We start from the raw sequence: 25,370 nt of genomic DNA on the forward strand, positions 1-25,370 counted from the left end.
CGGCTCATCCTTGCCTTAGCAGCTCAGTTCAGTTTGAAAGTCCATCAGATGGATGTAAAGAGTGCCTTTTTGAATGGTGACTTACAGGAAGAAGTCTACATAACGCAGCCTCTAGGATTCAAGGTTGCTAGTCAAGAACAGAAAGTCTGTAGATTATTCAAAGCACTCTACGGTTTGAAACAAGCCCCTCGGGCTTGGTACATGAAAATTGATAAGTACCTAATAGATCATGGCTTTCAACGGAGTCCATCTGATGCAAACCTATATATCAAACATACTGGTGATGATATTCTGTTTGTGGTTGTCTATGTGGATGACCTTATCATTACTAGCAGTTCAACACATTTGATCCATGGGATCAAACAGGATTTGTGCAGCACTTTTGATATGACAGATTTGGGACTTCTTCATTACTGTTTGGGGGTTGAAGTCTAGCAGACTGAGAACAACATCTTTCTCTCTCAGTCCAAGCATGCCAGAAGTCTTGTGGACAGGTTCAGAATGTAGGATTGCAAACCTACCATGACTCTTATGGAACCAGGGCTCAAACTTTCAGCTCAGTCATCCTCACCACTTGTGGATGAATCTTTATTCAGGCAATTAGTGGGCAGCCTCATCTACCTTACTACCACTAGACCTGATATCAGTTTTGCAGTGAGCTACATTTCACGCTTCATGACAGCTCCTAAGGCTGATCATTGGATAGCAGCGAAGCATGTGCTACGTTATGTGAGTGGCACTCCTAATTATGGACTTCTGTACACTCAGAGTTCAGATCCTACACTCAATGGTTACACAGATTCCGACTGGGTAGGTTCGGTTGATGACCGTAAATCTACAGCTGGGTATGTGTTTAGTCTGGGATCCGGTGCTGTCACATGGACTAGTAAGAAGCAGCAGGCAGTGGCTCTCTCCTCGACAGAAGCAGAATATCGAGGAATAGTTAAGGCATCTTGTGAGGCAGTTTGGCATCGACGTATGCTTGTGGATATGCATGTTTCCCAAGCAGGTCCTACTCCCTTGTTCAGCGATAATCAGGGAGTGCTCAAACTCGCCAAGAATCCAATCTTCCATGAACGAACAAAGCATGTGGAAACCCATTGTCACTACATTCGACAGCTTGTTGAAGACGGATCCATTCTGTTGTTGTATGTTCCCACAACAAAGCAACCAGCGGACATCTTCACCAAGCCCCTTGGTCCTGATAAATTTGTAAAATTCAAAGGGTCTTTAGGTGTTGAAAATAGATTGAGCATTAAGGGAGGGTATTAAAATAATGCTATTTTAGTGTTTAATGCTCATTTATGTATGTCTGTGATCTTATTAGCAGTTTCTTATTAGAAACTTGTTGTTTCTATTTCTTAGTATAAACTTGTTGTTTCTGTAAATACAGTTGTATTATTTATTGAGCTTCATTGCTCATTGTAAATCAATTCAATCCATTCATTGATTAAATTTCTGAAGGCAAGTCGTGCCAGAAGGTTGCCTGTGGGGTGAGGAAAATTCCTCACTAGATTTTTGCCAGTGTTTTTCTCTGTAGGATTGCCAAATTTAGACATCTAGTTGTACCCAAAATTTCTCATTGTTGCCTAATAATAAAACCCTTAATTGCTGCACTAGTTTTCCCGCATTGGATTTTTTCAGGGACATTTGTCCAAAAATAATTGTGTTATATTTTATGGGTGTGTGGTAGCATTTTTCAGCTTCCAACATTTTATTTTTCTGCGGAATTTTATTTGTGAAGGTTGCAGTGTGTTTATTTCGATCTTTGTCATCGTAGATAAATTGTTAAATTTAATTAACAATTAGGAGAAATAACACCAGTTGCTGCACTAGGATTCCCCTTTGGAATTTTCACATGGTATTGCAATCACGTTTTTCATGTATTTTTTATTTTTCATGAAGCAAGATCCATCGAAAGTATGCAACATGGGTACTCCTTGGATGAGGAATTAAATTTCGCATCCAACAGGTGCTCCCGCTCGAAATTTGAGTAAAACTGTAGGGAGATACGCTGAAAATACGAGTTGAAAAATTAGTTTTTTCTTTTTTCCCTCTTAAATTTGTTGATGTAATCTAATCTTATTTTATTATTTTCATTATTATTTTATAATATTCCTTAGGAAGCTCATTTTAGACTTCAAAATTTCTCTAATGAGCACAGCGTCCTATCACCTTACTAAATGGTGTTTGGTCAATTAACTTTTAAAAACCACGAAAAGTAAAATAAGTATGTTCTGTGGAATATAGTAATATACAGAATTTTCTTGTTCTTTTAATCATTATAACTTTACATAGAGTTGAATTTCTAACTTAAGTGGTTCTTCCTTTGTATTACGATTGAATTTCTTACAGTTTCTTCACATCGATCATAGTCCCTTTCACGTTGGCTAGAATTGTGTCAAACTCAGTTTCCTTCACAATGGCTGCAAAAGTAATGTTATTTTCTTTATAGGATGGTGATATCCTAGAGGATAGCAACATTCTTCCCTTTTATTTGCAAGTGATCTTCAATATAATAATTGAGGAGGATTTCCAATGAAATAAGTATTGGATTTGATGAACATGAAATACAATTGTCTAGTTTTTGCAGCCTTTTAGAAGTAATTTTTCATTTTCCTTGAGAGCAGACCTATTTATGATGAGATTTACTTTTAAATTGCTTTATGAAATATGCAGATCTATTTTTGTCTCCAGTGATCAATTTTGTCACATGAACTGAGTAATGCAAAGACACGACTTTGAAGGAGAAATTCTTCCTCTCTTCTTTCACTTCGCTCACATCAGAATTGACGTTGATTTTTAAAACCAGCATGACACTCATGATGATACATCAGTATAGTGGCAGAAATTACTTCAATGTAAATTGTTTTATTTATTCAAATCTAGGTAATTTTGAGTGAGTTGAAGACTTGAGAAGCTAGGATCATTTACTTGCTTTGGCATCACTGCAATTATGGGGGTCATATGTCATAGTTGACAACTAGGTGTATAACCATTTATAAAGGCATGTAGAAATGCACTCTAGCAATAAAAAGCGATAACATATGAAGGTTGGTGGTTGGAGGTCCCAAGTCCTCAGCGACAAGATCAACATATGGTAATGACCAAATCAAGCTAATTCAGAGAATGGAGATGGAGTTTATCATAGGTCCAGTAGAATTATTATCTTTCCTTTCCCATTCTGAGATGCAATGTAATATACATTAAATTTCTCAGTTTAACATGTTGGGGAATAGAATGTTATTATTGACAATGATAGTACTTTGGGTGATGTTGACACTCACCAAGATCAAATGAATATTATGTAAAAGACATCCAATAAACAAAGCATTCATAACAAAAGTGAAAAACTGCAAATGAATTAAAAAACCCTACCATAGGTTGGATATTGCAGCTGACAGTTATCTCCCAACATGGTGATCCAATCTGTGAGACAAAACAATGAGGACTTTCTCGCTCCAAGAAAACCTTCGGATTATTCTTTAGCATTCTTTTGATAGCTTCTGTGATATTAGGTATCTCTTCAAAGTCTTCAATTTGAATTAGAACTTTAGCAACCATGCCACGCCATTTAGCACGTGATTTGTTCACAATTACCTGCACAGGAAAATCTGGATTAGCAATGTTGAAGAAAAAGTTAGGCTGTATAGACTACTTTCAGAAAGAAACGTTTGTTAGCTTCATATCAAAAGTGGTGTTCTATTTTGAATAGTAATATGTAATTTGACTCCTAGACTTGCTTCTAGTTTGTAGCTTGTTCTTAGATCTTAATATATTTTTCTGCTTTAAGCATAGATATAGGAGATGCTTTTGCACTCCCACTTTGTACCAGCACTGTATGTACTATGTAGTGCCACTGAACTACCTCTATGGTCATTTATTGGACATTAATAAAATTATCTTATCTATCTAAGCATCACAAAGGTTGACTAAAATTGAACATGGAGTGGAAGGAAAAGTTCCAAACTAGAAAGCATGAGATGGCTCATAGCAGCAAAAACCTCAAAGATATGTTGTCACTGCTGCATCCTGCACTCTCCAGATTGAGTAGAACATAACATTGTGGAGGAAAATGAACAGAGGAGCAATGGATTTCAAATGTTTTGTTATGAGTTGTATGGCAGAGTAAAAGGTCAAAGACAATACCAGTTGTATAACAAGAAAAGTTTTAAATTGTTTTACATAAAAACTAGTGCATTTCTCTCCAAATTACCAATATATAGTCTGATTTGAATAATATGCTAAGGTTTTTCCAAAAATGGTATTTTTAGAGTTACCAAAAAATCTAGCAGGCCTTAGAGAGGAAAACCCCACAAGACAAGAGCTAGACTAAGTGCTAACAATGGGGTAGAGGCCCAATGTCACCTCAGCCAAAACCTCTTGCTCTTTACGGACTTTCACCGATCGGAGGAGTCCCGGTAGGAAGATCACTTAAAATGGATATGTCAATAACTATGTATGAAGTGATTTCATAAAGTCCATTCAAGGAGAGACACAATAAAGGCTCAATGCTTCAAGGAAGCTATTTCTCTCTCCAAGAAATACTTTAGATGAGAAGATCAAGACCTAGGGTTTGAGATATGCAATTGTAATATTTTTTCCTAAGGTTGAGTTTCTCAAGTGAAGCATGACCTCTCAAAGGAGCTTTATGTGATGATTAGACACTTCAAATAGGTTTTTCGCTTCCTTAAGGGACCTACTAAGGACTTGCGCTAAACCTAGGATTTTTAGCGATAATCGTGGGAGGAAATTCCTCCAAGGTATTCACTAGGTCAAGGTAAGAGAGAGGAAAGGGTCTCTTATGATTTATTCTATTGAGCACAAGGCTCATACAACCCTCAAGAAAGCCACTTATCCAAGGAAAACAAGATAGGTTCCCTTTTAGGGCACATCTAGTGTACAAGGATTTATGGAGATTTAACTGTGAGAATTCCACCAAAATTTGAGGTAATCAAGGGGAGACACAAAGGAAGAGTTCTATCCAAATGAATCCCAAAATTCTTCTTCCAAGAGAATTTTCTTGATGCCCTAGTTAGCCATCCTAGGATAGAGGGGCAAAATTTTAGAGAGGATAAAAGAGAGAAAAAGGAGAGGTTGATCTCCAATTTTCTCAGCGCAGTGCCAAATCCCTTGGACTATAGAGTCTAAGATGATTCAAAATGGCCAAAATTGTCCTTAACGAGACTAAAGATTGATGCCTTAGCTACCAATCTTTAACATTTACCCACTCAAGATTTATAGATTTTCATTTAAGAAAAGCAAAACTTCATCCACAGGGAACATTCATCTATTGACATGCAATGAGTAACATATGCAATTGTTGTTGAAGAATGTAACTAGTGTCGATCTTCATAATTGTATTCGTCAAAAGAAAATTATTATTAAAGCAAGGTTTCATGCTCATTTATTTATTTTCTATGTTAAAGCCTCCATTGAAGGCTTCTAAGTTTTGTCATGAGCCAATAGAGTCATTGTCACTTTTATTAGACCCTTTTGGGGCTTTGTATCATATAAAAAGAATTATTTTTGAGTCAAAAGTGTCATTTGTCACCTCCTCACCAAGTTGGCCCTGTCCTCATGAAGTCGGTCTGGATTCGGGCTATTCGACCCAACAGAAGGAGTGTACACTGTATATAGAGAGGCAACTCAACTCATTTGAGAAACACACTCAACAAGTTCGATCTACAAGAGAAAGGGCCAGAAAAGAAGAGTGAAGTTGAAGATAAAGAAGGAAGAAGTTGGGGAAGACTGTAGACATATATTGCAGGTCCGAAATTCTGAAGCTAGGAGCTGGGGGCCGAAATTTTGGATTGAAGCTGCATCTAAGAAGCTGACACTTCGAGACTTTACAAGGATCATCCACTGGAAGGAAGGGTTGACTTGGTGATTGGAGGAGGTCTTTGTCTAGGTCTAAAGGGTCTTGGATTGTCTCATCTTGATTTGAATATACTAGTGGAAGAGTTGGACTAGGTTTTCCCCTAGATAGGGGTTTTGCCCTGGCTGAGTGCCTACACCTTGTGTCTCTAGTTGTAATCTTCATTGTTTGGCATTTGTCTTGATGAACAGAACATAATAAATTGAAAGAAGAACTGATAACAAGAAAAGAGCAATCACAACAAAATGTCAAAGTCTAAGAGAAATCTACCTAAAGAACCTAATCCATATGTTGCCCTAGATTTCTCAACAATTGCCAACCAAATAGCCTTTTAACAATGATATTCAACAAATTAGGGCACAAGAGCATTATCTACTTACTACAATTCCAAACATTAGACATTATTCAAGAGAAATCTTCAACAAAAAGCACTTACAAGATGACAATAAGAAATATCCAACCATACACCAAGATGTAGCTCCAAAGGAGATCGAAATTCTAGCTCCAAACATCGAAATGCATCAAAGAACCTTCAATAGTGTACCAAGAGAAAAGTGCAAATTGTTAGTTTTTGTATCATCGAATGTGTTCTAGCGTGAAGAAGCTAGAATACATGAGATCTCCAAAACCCAGAAATCGTTTATGGAAATTCTGCCTAGAAATGACTTAATTAGATTATTAACTAGTTTTTTTAATCTTTCCTAAGTCTAAACTTAGGGAATATGGTTAATTAATCAAAATTAATTAAGTCAAGGTATGAATGTTCTAGAAACTCACATGGATCATCTTCAAGTGAATCCTAGCCATCGATTAAGATTTAATCTTGGTCGTTGGAGTCCCAACAGAGGATTATAAGAACAAGTCGATGGGCACTTGGAGAACACACTTGAGCAGCAGTTCCTTGTGCAAATCGAGCTAGCAGCAATAGAGAGACGCAGTGTCAGTGAGGAGCAGGGACAGTGATTCGAAGGAATATTTCCTTATCTGGAGAAGCAGTAGCAAGAGACTGATTTATTCCAGTGTAGGAACACGAGTGTAGGAACGCGCGAGTGCAAGCAGCACGAGTGTCAAGTTTGCTTAGGGAATATTTCTTCCAGATTTTGTTGCTATTTGGATTGCCAGTTGGGCAGCCATAGATGTACTTAGATTTCACTGCTGCATAATAAAATAAACCCTCACTGTTGCACTGGTTTTCCCAAGTTGGGTTTTTCTAGGGACATTTGTCCAAAAATAACTGTGTCAATTTATGTGTGTGTGCTAGCATTTCTTCCAATGTTTATTCTTTCGCATTTTTATTTGTGTAGGTTGCAGTGTAAGTTGTTTATTATTTATTGTAGGGAACAATAAATAAATTGTTAAATTTAATTAAAAAATATGAGAATAATTTCCAGTTGTTGCAATAGGATTCAGGTTTCCAAATTTTCACATGGTACCAGAGCACAGATGATCAACGAGAGAGCTCAGTAGCGAAGAAAGGGGTTTCATTGTTCAGTGTGGGTAGCATATCGAAACCCCAAAGTGCAGTGCAACCACTTTGCCAAGAGGCCGAATTTCTTGAGGAGATTCTATTTTTCTGAGAGAGGGACTGAAAAAATCGATATCTCTGTATCGAGGGATTCCAGAGGCAAAGGGAGCAACCCAGTATTTTCGCAGAGCAAATCTCTAGCTAGACACAGTAGTTTTGCAGCAGTTTGCTAGTGCAGAGCTAGCGTCAGGTGGAAGAAGAGCACACATAGAGGGAAAATTTCTTTAAGAGGATCGAGTCTTAGAGATCTAATTTTTTCCAATTGCAGATTGACAGTTGCTATGAGCAGATTTTCTCACTCGAAAAGGGAGTGCGAGTAGCAAAATCAGCAGCCAAGCATAGGGGGAGAGGGATATTTTCGAGGTTTATTTTTCCAATTTTGAGTTTCCAAATTTTGTAGCTCTACAGGGATGGTCGTACGAGATTCCCAAAAGAGGTCATGCGAGTTAGCCATAGTGCAAATCTAGGCAGCAGATCGACTTCTCACTGTTGAAGGAAGTGCAAGTTGTCTAGTGTGAGTTGTAAAGAAAGGAAGGGTCCCAGCTAGGGACTAGGCTCGAAAGGAGATAGTGGGGCACCAGATCCAATTAGAGGAGGAGTATGAGACTTTGGTGTGCCAGATGACCAGGGTCCAGCGCAGTTACAACAAGGAGATCAGTTCCAGATTTTTGCAACGAGACCATCACCTTTGCTACAAGAGCCCACAGTATCATAGTGGCAGGTTCAGTGTCAGCAGATGCAATTTGCCATTAGACAGTTGCAAATCTAGTTGTAGTAAGTATTCGGGAGACAGTTGCAAAGCTAGATGCAGTGACACAGGCAATGCAAATTGCCCAGTTGCGGGATGCAGGTGTAATTCCAGCCAAAAGATTCCCAGTGCAGAGCTACGCAGTCCAGTTTCCATTATAGGAGGACAATGCGAGTTGCCAAGAGGGTGCAGAGAGATTTCCCATAGGGAGATCGAGACTTAAGAGGAGTCTAGTTTAAGAGTGAGCATCCCTATGGAAGCTAGTACTTCAGGATCTAGGGAGATCATACACATTATTGCAGTAGTTGCAACAACAGTGCAGAGGTAGGAGCAACAATATGAGTTAAACAAAGTCCCAAAGTTACAAAGATGGGCAGGATCCTTGAGGAAGTCCACCTCTTGGATCAATTCCTTTCTATGAGGGCCCATAGTATGTAGTAGCAGGGTGGATCAGTGGCAGTAGATGCAGTCAGATGCCAAAATGACAAATGAAGAGTCTAGTAGCAGTTAGATGTTGAGGAGCGCAACACAGAGTTGGTAGCAGTGCAGGTGGCACAATGTAGAGTCAACAACAACACATATTCTTCAGTGACAACGCAGATACTAGTAGCAATAAGGACTTAGGTGATAGATTCATTATATTGATCACAGTTGATTCAATATTTAGGATGTTTCTTAGTTGCAGTTGTAGCAGCGACAGATGAGAGGGAGTTGCAGTGCAGATGCAATGTTGGCAGTAGTTCAACAGGGTTAGCAACAACACAGATGCAACAAATATCATATTTATGCAATGGTTGGTGGTTAGCAGTGCTAGTGTGATAGGAGATGATACAGAAACAGGGTGTTGTCCCAGGATGTGCAGTAGAGCACTAGAACACATTCCTCGCTAAGAGGGAGTGTTAGTTTTTGTAGCATCGGATGTGTTCTAGCCTTGAAATTTTGTGGAGAGGCTAGAATACATGAGATCTCCAAAACCCAGAAATCGTTTCTGGAAATTCCGCCTAGAAATGACTTAATTAGATTATTAACTAGTTTTTTTAATATTTCCTAAGTCTAAACTTAGGGAATATGGTTAATTAATCAGAATTAATTAAGTCAAGGTGTGAATGTTCTAGAAACTCACACGAATCGACTTCAAGTTAATCCTAGCCATCGATTAAGATTTAATCTTGGCCGTTGGAGTCCCAACAGAGGGTTATTATTATTATTATTATTATTCAATTTTAAGGTCACAACCAAACCAGACGCCAAATTGGTGTATGAGACCTCCTTGTTTGTGGGACAAGGGACCCACCTCCGAGCAGCGATTTGACTGTTAAGTCTACGAAGGCATACATACTCTACCCACCACTGGTTTCGAACCTATGACTTCTTAGGAGGAAATACATGCTCTTAACCATAAGAAGAAGTCGATGGGCACTTGGAGAACACACTTGAGCAGCATTTCCTTGTGCAGATCGAGCTAGCAGCCGTAGAGTTCGAGCCAGAGAGCTACGCAGTGTCAGTGAGGGGCAGGGACAGCTATTCGGAGGAAGATTTCCAGATCTGGAGAGGCAGTAGCAAGAGACTGAGTTATTCCTAGTGCAGGAACGTGAGTGCAGGAACGCGAGTGCAGGCAACACGAGTGCAGGAAGTGCGAGTGTCGGGGTTATTTAGGGAATATCTCTGCTAGATTTTCTTGATGTTTGGATTGCCAGTTGGGCATCCATATATGTACTCAGATTTCACTGCTACATAATAAAATAAAACCCTCACTATTGCACCAGTTTTCCCAAGTTGGGTTTTCCCTGGGACATTTGTCCAAAAATAATTGTATAAATTTATGTGTGCGCTAGCATCTCTTCCCGCATTTATTTTTCCGCAATTTTATTTTTTTAGGTTGCAATGTGATTTGTTCAGTATTTGTTGTAGGAAACAGTAAATAAATTGTTAAATTTAATTAACAATTAGGAGAATAGTTTCCAATTGTTGAAATAGGATTCGGGTTTCCAAATTTTCACACAAATTAGTTTACAAGAGAAAGATCCAAGTGATGATGATGATGAGTCACTCAAATGAGGTATATTCTATTTATACATGTCTAATCAAGTCTAATTTTAGCCTAAAGCCCCTCTTAGTTGTCAAATGATGGGAAAAAACTAATTGTGGTTACAAACCAACCACATAGCCAATGTGAAATCATAAATATTAACCCACAAGAGGGTCGAAATTGGTGGGCCTCTTGGAGGCATGTGTTGAGCTCCCTTAGTGCCAAGTTGAGTCAATAGGGCCTCAAAAATCATCCACTAGGGGTTGGCCCCTGGGTATCCAATGTCCATGCAAATCATCATGTGGACCCCAGTTTTGTGTTTGGGGGCACAAAACGGATCTCATGGGTGTCCTGGTGATAGAATAGCCTGTTTCTGCTCCAACATTGAGGGCTTAGAGATTGATGCTAGTCCTCCCATGTCTCAAAGGGTGAGATGACCTCATTTGTGCCTCGGATCAGCTACCAAACCATTAGTGCACTGCTACATCGACTAGGGACACACTAGTCCAAGTGCATCTTATGAATAATATGGGGAAAAGTGCAGATTGTTGGGGTGTTGTAGGTTCCCATGGAGTGGAATGATGCTCTGCAAGTGATAAGAGTCCCATGGCTCTCAATGCTTCACCTATAGGGTGTCATATGCTCCTCTAGTGGACTTAGGCCCCAGTTAAGTTGCCCAGCCCATGATGAAACCATCTGCCAATCACACATAATGTCCAGTGTTGCATCTTCACCATTAAGTAACATTAATCATTTGTGCATCTAAGTGAACCAAGCTTGTTAATCAAGGGCAAATTGAGACTTCATATGGGGCTTCCCTTCCAAATTTGGGGTTTTGATCTCGTAGTAGTGTTACCTCCCTAGGTAGGAGTGGCTAATAGATGATCCTATTAGGTGTTCCCAGCCCCTAAGGGGAAAGACATGTCCCTAGTACATCCTTCAGTTAATAGGTGGCATATGAATGATGACGAAATGGATGGGGACATAAGGGTCTCATGCAGAAATGCCATGGGTACAAGGATAGCAATAATGAGGGAAGTCGACATATTGAGTATATAGATGTAAGAAGGGAGCAATCGTGGATACATAAGTTACCCCATCCTTTGTTTTTCCACCCTCCTTTATTTGCCTTTTGCCATTTCTTGATTTTTCTTTGTATTATTGATCAGGGCTCCAGGAAATGAGAGCAAGTTATGAATGATGTATAACAATGATTACCCACTTAAGGTGGGGCAGTTCATCGCTCACCAAGAGTTGGAACGTGCATGGGTTCCTTATGATGTGAGGGGCACTCATGGGCCCTAGGAACCAAGGTGATGGCCATAATGATATGGGGTAGAGCTCTTGTTTGGTTGTTGCCCACGTATTATTATTTAATGTCCCGACCATCTTTTGCATTTTATAATTTTATTTTTCTTTTGTTTCTTGTTTGTGGCCATGATATGCTTTTAAGTCTCTTTTAGCTGCGTCAACCTCCCTGGCAATGTTTCAACGTCCGACCCAGAAATTTGGACAAGGGGTGGGGGTGTGTTAGTGCCTTGTGGACCTAGCAAAAGAAAAGGATGAAATAGGGCTTGTAAAGTGTTGAGGGGAGTGAAACATGTGGAACGGGAAAACAAGACCACGCTACCAAAATCGGTGTTTCAGTTAATAGGGAAGATCCCACAAGACTAGGATTGATATTAACACCCCCATTTAAGGTGAGGGAACAAAACCATGGTCAAAGCCCTTCCTTCTGCCAAGTCACCTAATAATCCATACCCAAAATGACCAAAAAAAGAACAAGCATAAGCACATGATTGCACAATGAAAAACATATCTTTTGGATCAGATTGCCCACCTTCTAACATATGCTCTTGACAAATGGGCGAGGAAACATATAACCAATGCAGGGAACGGAGATAAAACAACACATCACATCGGCTATGAGGTGGCTCTCAGGGACTGTTGGCTGCGGGCTGAAGAAGATGAATAGGAGCAAGCCTCTCCTAGTGGTACCCACTTTTGGAAGGCAACAGTTAGCACCCAAGATTACGCCTTTGTAATCTCAGTGTAAACTACGACATCAACACTTGTATCCCAAGTTGGCAGTGTTGGGATTACTTTGAGGTTTCTTGGTGACAGAGCAGTTCCAGGGACTAGGTTGATTATTCCATCATCAGCTTCACTACACGTTGTTCTTTTAGTTTTACTATTTTTGGACAGATGCATGTATCCTTTGCACTGCAAAATTTTGTACTTCAGATATGATTTTTAGTGCACATAGGATTGGCAATGAGAAATTCAAGTGTATCCAAAGCTTCCTATCAACTTGCATGCAATTTGATGGTACTAATACTTTTATCAAGTGACGCTACAATGTTCGCATGTCAGATCTGATGGCATATTCTTGTTTCTTAGTGTCACAAGAATTTAATGGACCTATTTTTAGTGATGTGCATGAGGTTTTGTCATGTTATTTTTAGTAGGTGGGCTTATAGTGCTCAGGTGTTAGATTTGATGGCATAAACTTGTTCCTTGGTGTCATGACTCTAGTGATTTATTTTCAGTGACATGCATAAGGTTTTGTTAGATTTCTATACTTAGAAATTGCAAGCAATGACATTAGACCATGTAGACAGTGAGCGTGATGTTTTGGGTTGCATGCAATTTCTGATAAATGCATATCTATTTAGGGGAATTTTCTATTTTTAGCGGCATGTATTTTTGACATTACAATATTGAGGAAGTGGTCTCATTGACGATATTTTGGCAATTTGAGTAAAACTGGTGAACTTACTATTTTAAGTATGTTCCTATTTTTGGCATGTCTTATTCCAACAACACATGAGCTAACAAGGATCATGCAAGTTTCTAGTTGTTGTGGTGAAGCTTCATTTTTCAAGTTTCCTACCTATTTCAAGATCCATGCTATTTCAGTGATTTCAACTCTTAATAGTGTAATGATACATGTGTTAGCTTTTGGGGTTACCTCAAAAAATTTATACAATGATTGGGGTATTTCATGAGATTTGGGGTATGTTACACCTCATATTGTATGAGGTTCCACGTCGTGATTTCATCACGTTGATGGAGATTTGCTACTGGCTCCCCAGAGCTTTTGGACTGATTTTGTTTTGAGGGGGAGGCAGGGGGTCAACTTGGTGGATCCTTTTCTCTTCATGGCATTAGATCATTTGATGGAAGCTTTTGCTTGTGGGAGTCTCAGTTTTCCTTTGGTTGGATGACTGTGCTTGTCAATTGGGTAGTTTCCTCACATGTACTTGCCTTGTTGATCACCCCTTGATTTCTTATTTGATAGTATTTTGGACCATGCTATCTCATTACCATGCGGTTATGATTTACTTTTTTAGCTTGGGGATACTATATCTTGTTCATGGATGATGAGTCTAGGCCCATAAGGAATTAGATAATGATAGTGTTGGGAGGTAGATAATTTATGATGTTGTTGATGTTTCTTGGTAACTGGTGTGTTGATGTATGAAGTTGTTGTCACTAGGTGGGGTTGTTCTACAAGGTTCTTATCTGTTGGATGTGTGATGGGGGTTGTTCCCCTCGTTTCAATAGGCATACATTTAATACATATGCACATTTTCATTTTAGCGGCACCATTGTAAGCCTCAAGAATGCAATTCAAAAGACTTGTATGTCGTGTGGAGGCCCTTTTTTATGGTATCCTAAGCCTATTATGGTCGGCCATGGCCGGTCCTACTAGTACCCGCTCTCAGCTCCTTTCGTCCTAATAGGATTGGATGACTCAAGGTGGATCTTTTGGGACTCATGGTTTATAGGAACCATTGGTTTTGTAGGGGTGCTCATACATTGTAGGGAAAATCCAGTCCATGTCCCACGTGCACCTATGTCTTTCCCACATGGTTCGTTCATTGAGTATATATGCATTCTTTGGTCATGGTATATTCATCATTTCATAGTTCTTCAACATGGCAAACTCTCAACGTGATTTACTTGTTTAGCATGGAGATACTATATCTTATTCATGGATGATAAGTATAGCCCCATAAGGGATTAGAGAATGATAGTGTTGGGAAGTAGATATTTCATGATGTTGTTAATGTTCCCTAGTGACTGGTGGGTTGATGTATGATGTTGTTGTCACTAGGTGGGATTGTTCTACATGGTTCTCATGTGTTGGATGTGTGATGGGGGTTGATCCCCTCATTTCAAAATGCATACATATGCACATTTTCACTTTTGCAACACCACTGTAAACCTAAAGAATGCAATTCAAAAGACGTGTACATCGTCTGGAGGCCCTGTATTATGGTATCCTAGGCCTATTATGGTCAACCATGATTAGTCCTACTAGTACCCGCTCTCAACTCCTTTCGTCCTAATAGAATTGGATGACTCAAGGTGGATCTTCTAAGGCTCATGGTTTATAGGAACCATTGGTTTTGTAGGGGTGTGTTAAATTTGGACAACTAGGTCCAAACTCCATGTTCTGATGCTCAGATTAAGAGGCTAATATTTTTGTTGGATTCCTCTTTCTGAGAGGTGTAAAATCCATATAAAAATAGTCTTAATCTGATGAGCAGAACTTATATTTTGAATTTATTATTCTTAATAAATTATATGTGCAAAGGTCAGCCAGTTTTGTAATGTAGGCTCACATGCCCAACAGATGTGTCACACACCCTCATTGATGGATATATATATACAGGAAAAGTTGGAGAGAATTTGAACACAACACAACTCACATCTTCCTCTCTCATCCTTAAAAGTACGAGCTACCTGGAGGACGAATTTCAGCCACACGTGGGAAGGACGAAGAGGATGTTTCTGCTGCTAGGGTTTCGCAGAAGTTTGACCAGCGTTGATTTTGGTCAACGCTTGGTGCAAACAAGCTAAAAACTTGTGGGAGGTTCGATTTTTGAAGGCCATACTACCTGGCACAAAAATCGAGGTCAAAGGGTTGACCGTTTTGCTGCTGCGTTGACTTTTAGCTTGCTGCCCCTGCGTTGACTTTTCAGGACAGCGTTGACTTTTGTAAAACTGACTTGGGTTGACTCATCTACTTGTTGGAGGGTTGTTGTGAAACATGCTGGGCTGGCTGACCAAAGGAGACTTTGCTGGTTGAAGCATCCTGTTGACCGCCGAAACAATCACATACATTTTTCTTGTTTCTGATTTGTCTTCTGTAAGATCTGCTTATATGTTCTATCTGCATTTTGCTTATCTACTTGTATGATTGCTGTGAGAAAAGTGAAATTGCTCTTAGCATAGAACATCTACAAAACTTTACATGGTATCAGAGGTGAGGTGAAGACAAACTCTATCTATAGCAATCATCATCGAAGGAAATGGATTCCTCTAAGCTTGAATTCAGGGAGAATGACAAGCTGACTAGAAGTGATGACTTCCATGCCTGGAAGATGTTATTAGATCTCAAATTAGAAGATCATGATCTCCTAGATCATGTGACAGGGAAGATTCAAGAACCTCCATCAAATGCCTCTGCTGCTGTTAAACACATTCTTGAGTAGTCTCCTCCTCTCCACGTCTGGGATTTTGGTGAAGGTGAGAGATATCATGAATGATAGGCTGGTCACTAAAGTAATGCCCTCGCTGCTACGTTGCCCCAGCTGTAGATACCTAGCCACAGGTGATACCCTAGATGCAGTGATGCCCTAGCCGCAGTAAGCAACAGGCTTATGAAGAAATATAAACGCAGTCAATTGGTCAATAAAACGTAGTCAACGAGACCTGTTCACGCAACAGAACTTTGCATTCCTCTCTGCCATTCTACGTAAACTTGGGACACATATATACGCTATACAGGTATGGCCATTCTATGTGAAGTTTGGATACATATACATGATATATATATATATATATATATATATATATATATATACGCCATACAAGTGTGACAATTATAGCCGCAGTTGAGGAATAATGAATCCGCAAGAAATGAAGGAGTCGCAGTAGGGTTTGACTGCACTTTGTTTCGGTTTTAGATACAGTTATGATCTCGGCTGTATGGAGCAGTAATGACTTCGATGAGGACACAACAGTGAGGCAAGTTCTGGGCTAAATACATTCTCAAATTGCAGGTGCAAATCTCGGATAGATGGACCAGAGAAGATCTCAGATGAGGATGCAGTTTTGGCATGAAGTCTGAGCTAATCATATTCACGGCCTAATAGAGATCACAGTGATCTTGAAGATACTGTCTCAGTCTCGGCATATAATCTCGTTGAAGAGAATTTCAATGATCACTGTGTCTACTGCAATCTAAGCAGTGACAATCAAATCAAGAGCTACAGTCTCGGTATACTCAAACGGAGCAGTGACGGATCAACTCTCTCGGATCAACGAAGGTCATCTTGAATATTATCTCTATTTCATATATATTACTGTCTCAGCATAACCAGATTAATGAAGTATGTTTAGGTGATGACATTGATTCTCGGCATCCCTGAAAAGGAGATGTATCATATCAATAGTCTCCATTGTATTCGGATCTAGTGATCTCGACATGAATATGATCTCAGAAGCAGTCACAATGACAAGGGTCACAAGAAGTAGTAACATGATTATTACAGTTTAAGTATAATGAAAGAAGCAGTACAGTGAAGTGTTGTCGTGGTCTTTATGGTGCAGAGATCCTAAGGGCAACCATTCTCAACAATAATACCATCCCTAACTTTGATGAGCTTCTGTCTAGATGTATGCAAGAAGAAACAAGGATGAAGGAATTTGATAATGAAAGAAATGCTGCCTATGTTGCTCATTCCCGAAAGAAGAACTCTGGTGGTTCCAAGGACAAAGGAAGGACTAAGACTCAAAAGAAGAAGGGTAAATGTTTCACCTGCCATAGGACTGGACACTATGCTAGAGAATGCCCCTTCCAGAAGAATTCTCCCGATAGTGACGACAACAACAACAACCGAAGGAATGGGAATCAAAGAAATGACAAATCCAAAGGAAAGAGGAAGGCTCACTTTGAAGGAAACCATCCACCTTCTAAAAGGACCAGAAATACCAGGTATGAGGAGTCTAATGTTGTTGATAAAAGAAATGAGTATATTCTAATATCTGCTCTCTCAGCTGCATCTCCGCCCGACACTATGGATGTCTGGCTAATCGATAGTGGTGCCTCAAGACACATCACCGGATTCAAGGAAGCACTTTCTGACATGGTTGAAAGGGATACTAATCTAGAAATTATCCTTGGGGATAATGCCACTTATCCTGTGAAAGGGACCGGGACTATGACCCTCCACTTGTCTCAAGGACAAGTCCTCCATCTACAAGATGTACTCTATGTACCCAAATTGAAGAAGAACCTTGTGTCTGTATCTGCCATGGAAGTCAAAGGATTCAATGTAACTTTCTCTGATGGAAAGGTACTCATGTGGAAGAAGAGCTTCAAGGAAGCTATCTCAATTGGTTTTAGAGTTAGTACACTCTACCAGGTTGGAGGGAGTCCGTTGAGAGCAATGACTTGTGATACTATCCGTCAAACCGAACTACGGCACCGAAGATTTGGACACCTTCATTACAAGGCTCTTCCCGAAGCAAGGAAGGTGGTGACAGGGATGCCTGATTTTGGAAATAATCATAAAGGTGTATGTAAGGGCTGTGCTGAAGGAAAACATACAAGGGGACCTTTCCCCTCAAGTGTCACAAAGACATCTGAGATATTGCAACTGGTCCATTCTGATCTTTCCGGTATGTTGCCTGTAACATCCCTGGGGGATGTTCTTACTATATGACATTTACTGATGACTTCTCTCGCAAAACCTGGATATACTTCTTGAAGAAGAAGGATGAGGCTTTCATGTGGTTCCGTACCTTCAAAGCCTTGGTGGAAAATATGACCGGAAAGAAGATCAAAATTTTGAGGACTGACAATGGCACTGAATATGAGTCAAATGAGTTCAAAGACTTTTGCAGAGAAGCTGGCATTAAGAGGGAGACTACCACTGCATATACTCCTGAGCAGAATGGTGTTGCTGAACGCAAGAATAGGACTATTGTGGAAGCTGCCCGTGCCATGCTTATGTGACCAGGGTCTTCCAAAGTTTCTGTGGGGAGAAGCTGCAAATATTGCTGTGTACATTCAAAACCGATGCCCTCATTCCGCTTTGGACTCCAAATCTCCCGAAGAGGTTTTCTCTGGTAAGAAACCTGATGTCTCACATTTTAGAATTTTTGGATGTCATGTCTATTTTCATGTGCCGAAAGAAAAGAGAAGTAAGCTGGATGCTACTGGGAAGAAAGGAATGTTTGTGGGCTACAGTGAGACTTCTAAGGCATATAGAGTCTATGTACCTGGTCAAAGGGAAGTAGAGATAAGCCATGATGTCACTTTTGACGAAGATGCTTCCCTGAAGAAAGTAGTAGATCTTCCTAGATCTGAAGGAAAGCCTCTCATTCTAGTGCTGTATGTGGACGACCTCTTCCTGACAGGTGATGACCCTCTCATTCATCAATGTAAGAGGGAGCTCGCAGCTGAGTTCGAGATGAAAGACCTAGGACTGATGCACTATTTCCTAGGCCTGGAGGTCTGGCAGAGACCTGGAGAGATTTTCCTTTCTCAAGGAAAGTATATTGTGAAGCTTCTGGAAAGATTTGGGATGGTGGACTGTAAGTCCGTGTCGACACCAATGGAACTCAACTTTAAGAAGTTGAGTGGCAGCACTGCAGGGCCTATCTTGACCAATCCTACTGAGTATCGTCAACTCATAGGAGCTTTGATGTTCTTAGTGAACACCCGTCCGGACATATGTTTTGCAGTGAATACTTTGAGTCAACAGATGGTTGAGCCTCATCATTTTCACTGGGTTGGTGCCAAGAATCTTTTGAGATATCTTCGGGGCACGATAAACCATGGGCTGAGATACACTGCCGGGAGTGTGATACTCCGGGGATATACTGATGCCGATTGGGCTGGCAGTGTGGTGGATCGTAAGAGCACATCTGGATGCTGTTTCAATCTTGGTTCTGCTTCGATCTCATGGATGAGCAGGAAGCAGAAGTCGGTGGCTTTGAGCACCGCGGAGGCCGAATACATTGCTGCTAGTATGGCCTGTTGTGAAGCAGTTTGGTTGAGGAAGCTCTTTAGTGAGTTGTTCCAACATGTGCTAGATACCACTGTAATACTCTGTGATAATCAGAGTGGGATTCGTATGACTGAGAATCCTGTGTTCCACGACCGATCCAAGCATATTGATATCAGGTACCACTTTATCCGGGATATGGTACAGCGAGGCGCCGTAAGGCTCGATCATATAGGAACTGATGAGCAGGTCGCGGATATTCTCACTAAGCCCCTGGGGAAGGTCAAGTTCCTAACCTTCCGTGAGAGTCTTGGTGTCGTGGAAAGACCCTATGATGTGGGTCCTGTTGGACGATGAGCTCTGGGAGCTCTGGGGGGCTTTGGGGATAGCTTCTCGGAGCTATAAGCACTCATAATGCTTCTGCCCCACCCTTGTGATTATTGAGCTGGTTCGCCACTCATTTAATCTGTGCCCCGTATGCATCCTACCCATTGAGTTCAGGGCTCATGGGAAGTACCTCTCATTTGGCCAATGGGGTGTGGAAAAGCTAGAGACTATTAGCAAAGACTGATGGACGCATCAGAGATTGCCGTACTCTCTATCTAGGATGGCATGGTCCAACCACTTGATCTGGGATCAAGATTTGTGAGGTCTGGGACCTCTGGACTGATTATGTCAGTCGGGGAATGATGTCTTTGTGACTGACCCACTTCTGTTATGAAATAAAGAAGCCAGCAAAGCAAGTTTCGGCAGGATGACTCACGATGTTAATTGCACTAATAGATGGAGTTCTCCCTAGTTGAGAGGGAGTGTTAAATTTGGACAACTAGGTCCAAACTCCATGTTCTGATGCTCAGATTAAGAGGCTAATATTTTTGTTGGATTCCTCTTTCTGAGAGGTGTAAAATCCATATAAAAATAGTCTTAATCTGATGAGCAGAACTTATATTTTGAATTTATTATTCTTAATAAATTATATGTGCTGATGAGCCCCAATTTTGGTACAATTTGGGCTCATTTTTGGCCTATTTTGCTTGCTCAAACCATTCATTTTTATTGTTTATGCATACACTTCTTAGTTTATTCATGTTGTTTGTAGGAGAAAGGATAGGCACTTTATCCACGTAGCTAATGCATTGTGATTCCAGGTTTTGGCATTAAAAAGGAGCAAAAGACAACGAAAAGGTGGCAAGGAGACAACGAGTTGGCATTGCTGACATAAGGAGAGGTTGTCCACGGTTTTGGGGGACATTCCTCGTGATCCTCACCAAGAACTCCGAGCCCACTTCAGCCTCCCTCCGAGCTTAATACACGGCCAGCTGTTCTACAGGAACAGCAATTCAAAACTGCTCTACAGGAAACAGCATTTATGACCATCCTACAGGATCAGCAGTTAAACTATAGATTGAACAGCCGAGCTCCTAGAATCATGGATATCTGTTGGGAGCATCGTTTTGTATAAGTATAGAAGCCTTAGCCTTGGTTAGGTTGTTGTTGAACCTCTCGTATTACTATTGTAATTTTGGAGCACAGCTCAAGTTTCGTTCTCTTTTGTAAGCCAATTTGGCATGTTATCAGATTATGAATAAAGAAGGCCACTTTTGAGTTAGTTCTGAGTTTTCTCAAGGAGCTATAGCTCTCAGGTGAGGGCCCAACCTGAGAGCCATAGTCCTCCTCCGTGTTGTAATGCATTTACCATTAGTTCCAGCACTTGAGTTTGCTTAGTTTCCTATGCAATTCGGATTTCCAGCTTGTTGGTTTAGTTGTTTTCATTAGCATAGATAGGACTGGTATGATGCTTTGCTTTCAGTATTCGAGTTTGATAGGTTGGTAGAATAAATCTCTTGGAGCTCCATCAAAAACAGGTTGCAAAAGGCTCACTGCCATCTCACCGTTGGGATTGGAGTGTAGACCATGATCAGCCACCAAAAAGAACAGCAGTCGTTTCATCTCCACGCAAGTTGCCACATGAACGTTTTTATTGAAAATCCATTCATATATTCTCGACATTGATCCATACTGCACTCTCACGCATTAGTTTCATTTCTTGTTTTCCATTTCGGATTTGTAGGTTTCATGGCATAATAGGTTAATGAATCTCTTGTTTTGATGCACAGGTCATTTGTTTCATTTACGCTGCTCTTTCTCAAGCCACTTCCTTCGTCGTTTTCTCCATCCACCTGCAAGTTCTATTCATCCTCTACCTCACTCACTTGCCCTCCAACTCTCTCATTCCACGTACCGCTCCATTTCCTTCACTCTCGTTGATTTCACCCTTCCAAAACATCAACCCATTGCATGCGCCCTTCCTTCGTCTGACTTGCCATTTCCTAAGACATCATTAGGTCCATCTCCATCTCCCTTAGCCTCCCACAACACTCCATCCACTCCTAAAATCTCCACGACCAACCATCCTGTAGACGTGCACAGCCATCCTGTAGAAAACAGAGTATCCTGTAGAATTCCCAGCAGCCTTCCTGTAGGAGGCCATTCACTTCGTTGCCGAGCTTCTGAACGTGAGGGACCTCTGTGGATGGGTGTTGAGGATCCTTAGGAACCTCTCCAAGCCTCCCCAACTTGTCCCACACTTTCCTTCCATCTCCATCCCACCTGCACAATCAAACCCTAGTTAGGCCAAGGTCACAATCACTCCACACACTTTAAGGAAAAACACAAAAACACATTTCTCATGATGCCAGTAGCTTAGACCCATGCATTCATACTTGTTAGAGGCAATGACAGCATTCATAAGAGTTGCACCCACATTCTTTGCATTATAGAGGATAGACTAGTTAAATTAGGGTTTCATAGATTTACATGCTTTAAGTTGCTTTTGATTCAGTTTGTCAAGTAGAGTAGCCTTTCTTTGAAGTTAACTTTCGTCCATCATTGATAAAGCTTCTTCTGTGAGCCTATAGAAGTTGGCTTAAGCCCTAGCGGACTTGTGCCAGCTGACCAAGTGACAGCTGCGACAAGGGCTAGTACTTGTGCATACAGCACCGTCGCTTCCAAGTTTGTACGAACTACCGGGTTGATAAAATTAAGAGACAGGAAGCCCCAGGAGTTGTAGCATTATTGCTACAATACTGGAGCTCACCATCTTTTTGGCGCCGTTGCCGGGGAAGCGTCAGAGTATTAGCACCTGTTGCTTTTCCTCTACTTTCCTACTCTTACCTTCTGCTAAGTAGTTTGCTTCATTTCCATTCTGCAAAAGTAGCATAGACTTTCCTGCTTTCTTAGACTAGTATTTCCTGCTTTCTTAGATTAGTATTTCCTGCTTTCCTAGATTAGTATTTCCTGCTTTCCTAGATTAATATTTCCAATTCCGCAAATTTCATTTGAGCAATCTAGTTAGTTGTAGATCACTTTGTTTCAGTTTTGCAGGTACAAAAAAAAAGCAAAAGCACTAAAAACAGAGAAGAGTCCTTTCCCTTTCATGCCTCGTAGGAACCGAGATAGATCAGGCAAATTCCTACCAAACACCCCCACCACATCACTAAGTCACCCTTCTCTCTTCTTTGGTGACAGTGACCCAGAGGAACCTATAGGTGAACATCCCGAGATATACCAAGACCCTATAGACGAAGAAGAGTTAGAAACCACTCCATCTGAAGCCATGGCTGATAATGGGAGAGAAGATGAGAGAATAGAAGGAGCTTTCCCCATCCGAGAAACCAATGGGGATATGAAAATGAAAAACATTAGCCCCTCTGCCTTGCCTCACTTCCATGGACTGACCACTGAGGATCCGGATACCTTCTTGTTTGAGTTTGCTGTCCTTTGTCGAACCTATGACTATACTGAGGATGAGCAAAAGTTGAAGCTTTTCCCTTCCACTCTCAAGGATGCAGCACTACGTTAGTTCATGGGATTACCTGGGAATAGCATCACCACTTGGGCTCAGATGCAGCAAGCCTTCAATACCAAGTATAGGGATTATTGTAGGTCCAAGGAAACCAAGGGAGAAATCTTTCGAATGACCATGCGGAATGATGAGTCTTTAGAGGACTATGAGGAGAGGTTCCAACTTAGCTATAAACGGGCCAGGTGCACACTTGACCCTGAATCCCTCAAGTTGGTTCTACTCCGAGGAGTCCCTGAAGATCTCCTAGACACCCTTCACATGTTAGCTGGGGGGGACATTTACCAACTGCCTTATGAGGACATCAAAACTGTGTTTCGAAATCATTCCAGGGCAGCTAGAAAACGAGGTAGAGGAAACCTCCTCTCCACCGGTGTCCCTTTCTCCAAACATGAGCTTACAAACCAATTAGAAGATCTTAAGAGTGAGGTGAGACATACCATTGCCATGCAGCTGGACACATTCAGGATCCAGCAAAAGAAAGAGGAAGCTGAGAGAGCCTTGGCTGTCTTCTGCCCTAGGTGCACCAGAAGACACCCTAAGAACGAATGTCCATTGCATTCGGTTGAAGTGTGTTTCGTTTGTGAGGAGGACCACCCAACAAATCAGTGTCCAACCTTGCCTGGGTTTAAAGCCATGTACCAGGGAACTGAAGCCCCCATTGAACCTCTCTACTTCATCAACCAAAGGAGGCCTCAAGGATCTAGACCTTATCAGCAGGGGATGCAAGGGGCATCTCAAGCTTATTACAACCCCAACCACTTGACTCCCATGCCTTCCTGGGGTCCCCCTGCTCATCCTTCCTGGTCAATGCCTCCTCCATGGTCTTATCCACCTCAGTACCCTACTCAACCTACTTCTCATCCATATCACTCACATACCCAGTCGCAACCTCAATGGAGTGCTCCTCAGTCGGGGTGGAGGCCCCAATACAACACTCCTCCCGCCATTTTGCCTCCACCACCAGTTCAACCTCAGCCTTTACCTCCTGCTCCTCCAAGGCAACCTCAGATGCCTGCTCAACCGAACCCGAACCCCAACAATAGACAGGCTCAGCAGGTATATACTGGGGAGACCTCGTGCCCTACCTATGCTGTGGAGATCCAGGAAATCAATCTTAGATCTGGAAAGATTCTTCCAAATCGCCAACCTCCTCCCCCAGAGGATGAGGAAAACCATCAGGAGAGTGAACCAAAGCCTACTCCACCCTTTCCTGAGAGATTAACCGCCACCACACAACCGAACCCAGAAGAAGATGAGCTTTTGGGTGAGCTCAAACAGTTGTGTGTTAAAATCCCACTTCTCCAAGCCATCAAGGATGTGCCAATATATAACAAGCTGATTAAGGAGAAGTGTTTCAAACACCCAGGCAGACGGAAGAAAGATGCCTCAACTATCAACGTCATAGGACAACTGTCTGACCTTATGCTAGGACAAGTCATCTGCCCAAAATACCTAGATCCTGGAAGTCCTGTAGTAGATGTACACATCAATGGCACCATTATCCCCCACACCTTGATTGATCTGGGGGCAGCCATCAATGTGATGACCAGGGACACCATGCTTAAACTCAATCTTCAGGGTTCCTTGAGAAAGACTTCGACAGTACTGCAGTTAGCAGATCGCTCCACCGTGACTCCCGAAGGGATTGTGGAGGATGTCTTGGTCTCAATTGATTCTTGGGAATACCCTGCAGATTTCCTGGTCCTGCAACCAAAGGCCAAGCTTACTGGATATCCTCTCATCTTGGGGAGGCCTTGGTTAGCTACTGCAGATGCTTACATAAGTTGTCGGGCAGGGAACATGACCATCAAAAATGGTCCCATGTCCAAGCAGCTAGTCCTATACCCTCCTGCCCAACCTTCTTTAGAGCATGATTTACCACTCTGGTTGGAGGACGGAGAGGAAGACGAGGTGTACTCTGCACCTCTGTGCACCCTAGATACCGCTAGAAGAAATTCTCCTACCGAGGATGATTTAATTGAGACCCTGATCCAAAATCCACCTTCCAGTGCACTATCTTTAGAGAAGTTGGCGGAGGATGCCCAAGCTAGCCCCTTAGTGGACCTTTGTACAACCAGCCCTGTAACTCCCAGAGTCAAAAGTGTGGAGTTCGGCCCTGAGAGAGCGTTAAAGATCAGCTCCTCTCTGTCTCCTTCCCAGGAGAAGGAGTTGTGTAGCCTATTGGCCAGCCACTTAGATGCTTTTGCTTGGAGCTATAAGGAGATGAAAGGAGTCCACCCCTCGGTCTGTACCCATCATATATACATCAAAGAGGATTGTAAACCAGTTAGGCAACCCC

At 41.4% G+C, this 25,370-nt stretch overlaps 1 protein-coding gene across 3 annotated transcripts in view; it reads right to left on the bottom strand.

The window, feature by feature from the left end:
* LOC149189055 (mechanosensitive ion channel protein 1, mitochondrial-like) overlaps window positions 1-25,370 on the bottom strand; it is a 473,192-nt gene that overhangs the window by 93,749 nt on the left and 354,073 nt on the right. For all 3 annotated transcript variants that reach the window (XM_089411754.1, XM_089411753.1, XM_089411752.1), the window contains exon 6: window positions 3,379-3,600. In XM_089411754.1, coding sequence (XP_089267880.1) covers window positions 3,379-3,600 — 222 coding nt within the window. The remainder of the gene's footprint in view (window positions 1-3,378; window positions 3,601-25,370) is intronic.

This window comes from Pinus tabuliformis, chromosome 3_1 (assembly GCF_031772625.1).
Source record: "Pinus tabuliformis cultivar Carrire ecotype Pingquan chromosome 3_1, CPIR1, whole genome shotgun sequence".
In the NCBI taxonomy this organism is placed as follows: Eukaryota; Viridiplantae; Streptophyta; class Pinopsida; order Pinales; family Pinaceae; genus Pinus; species Pinus tabuliformis.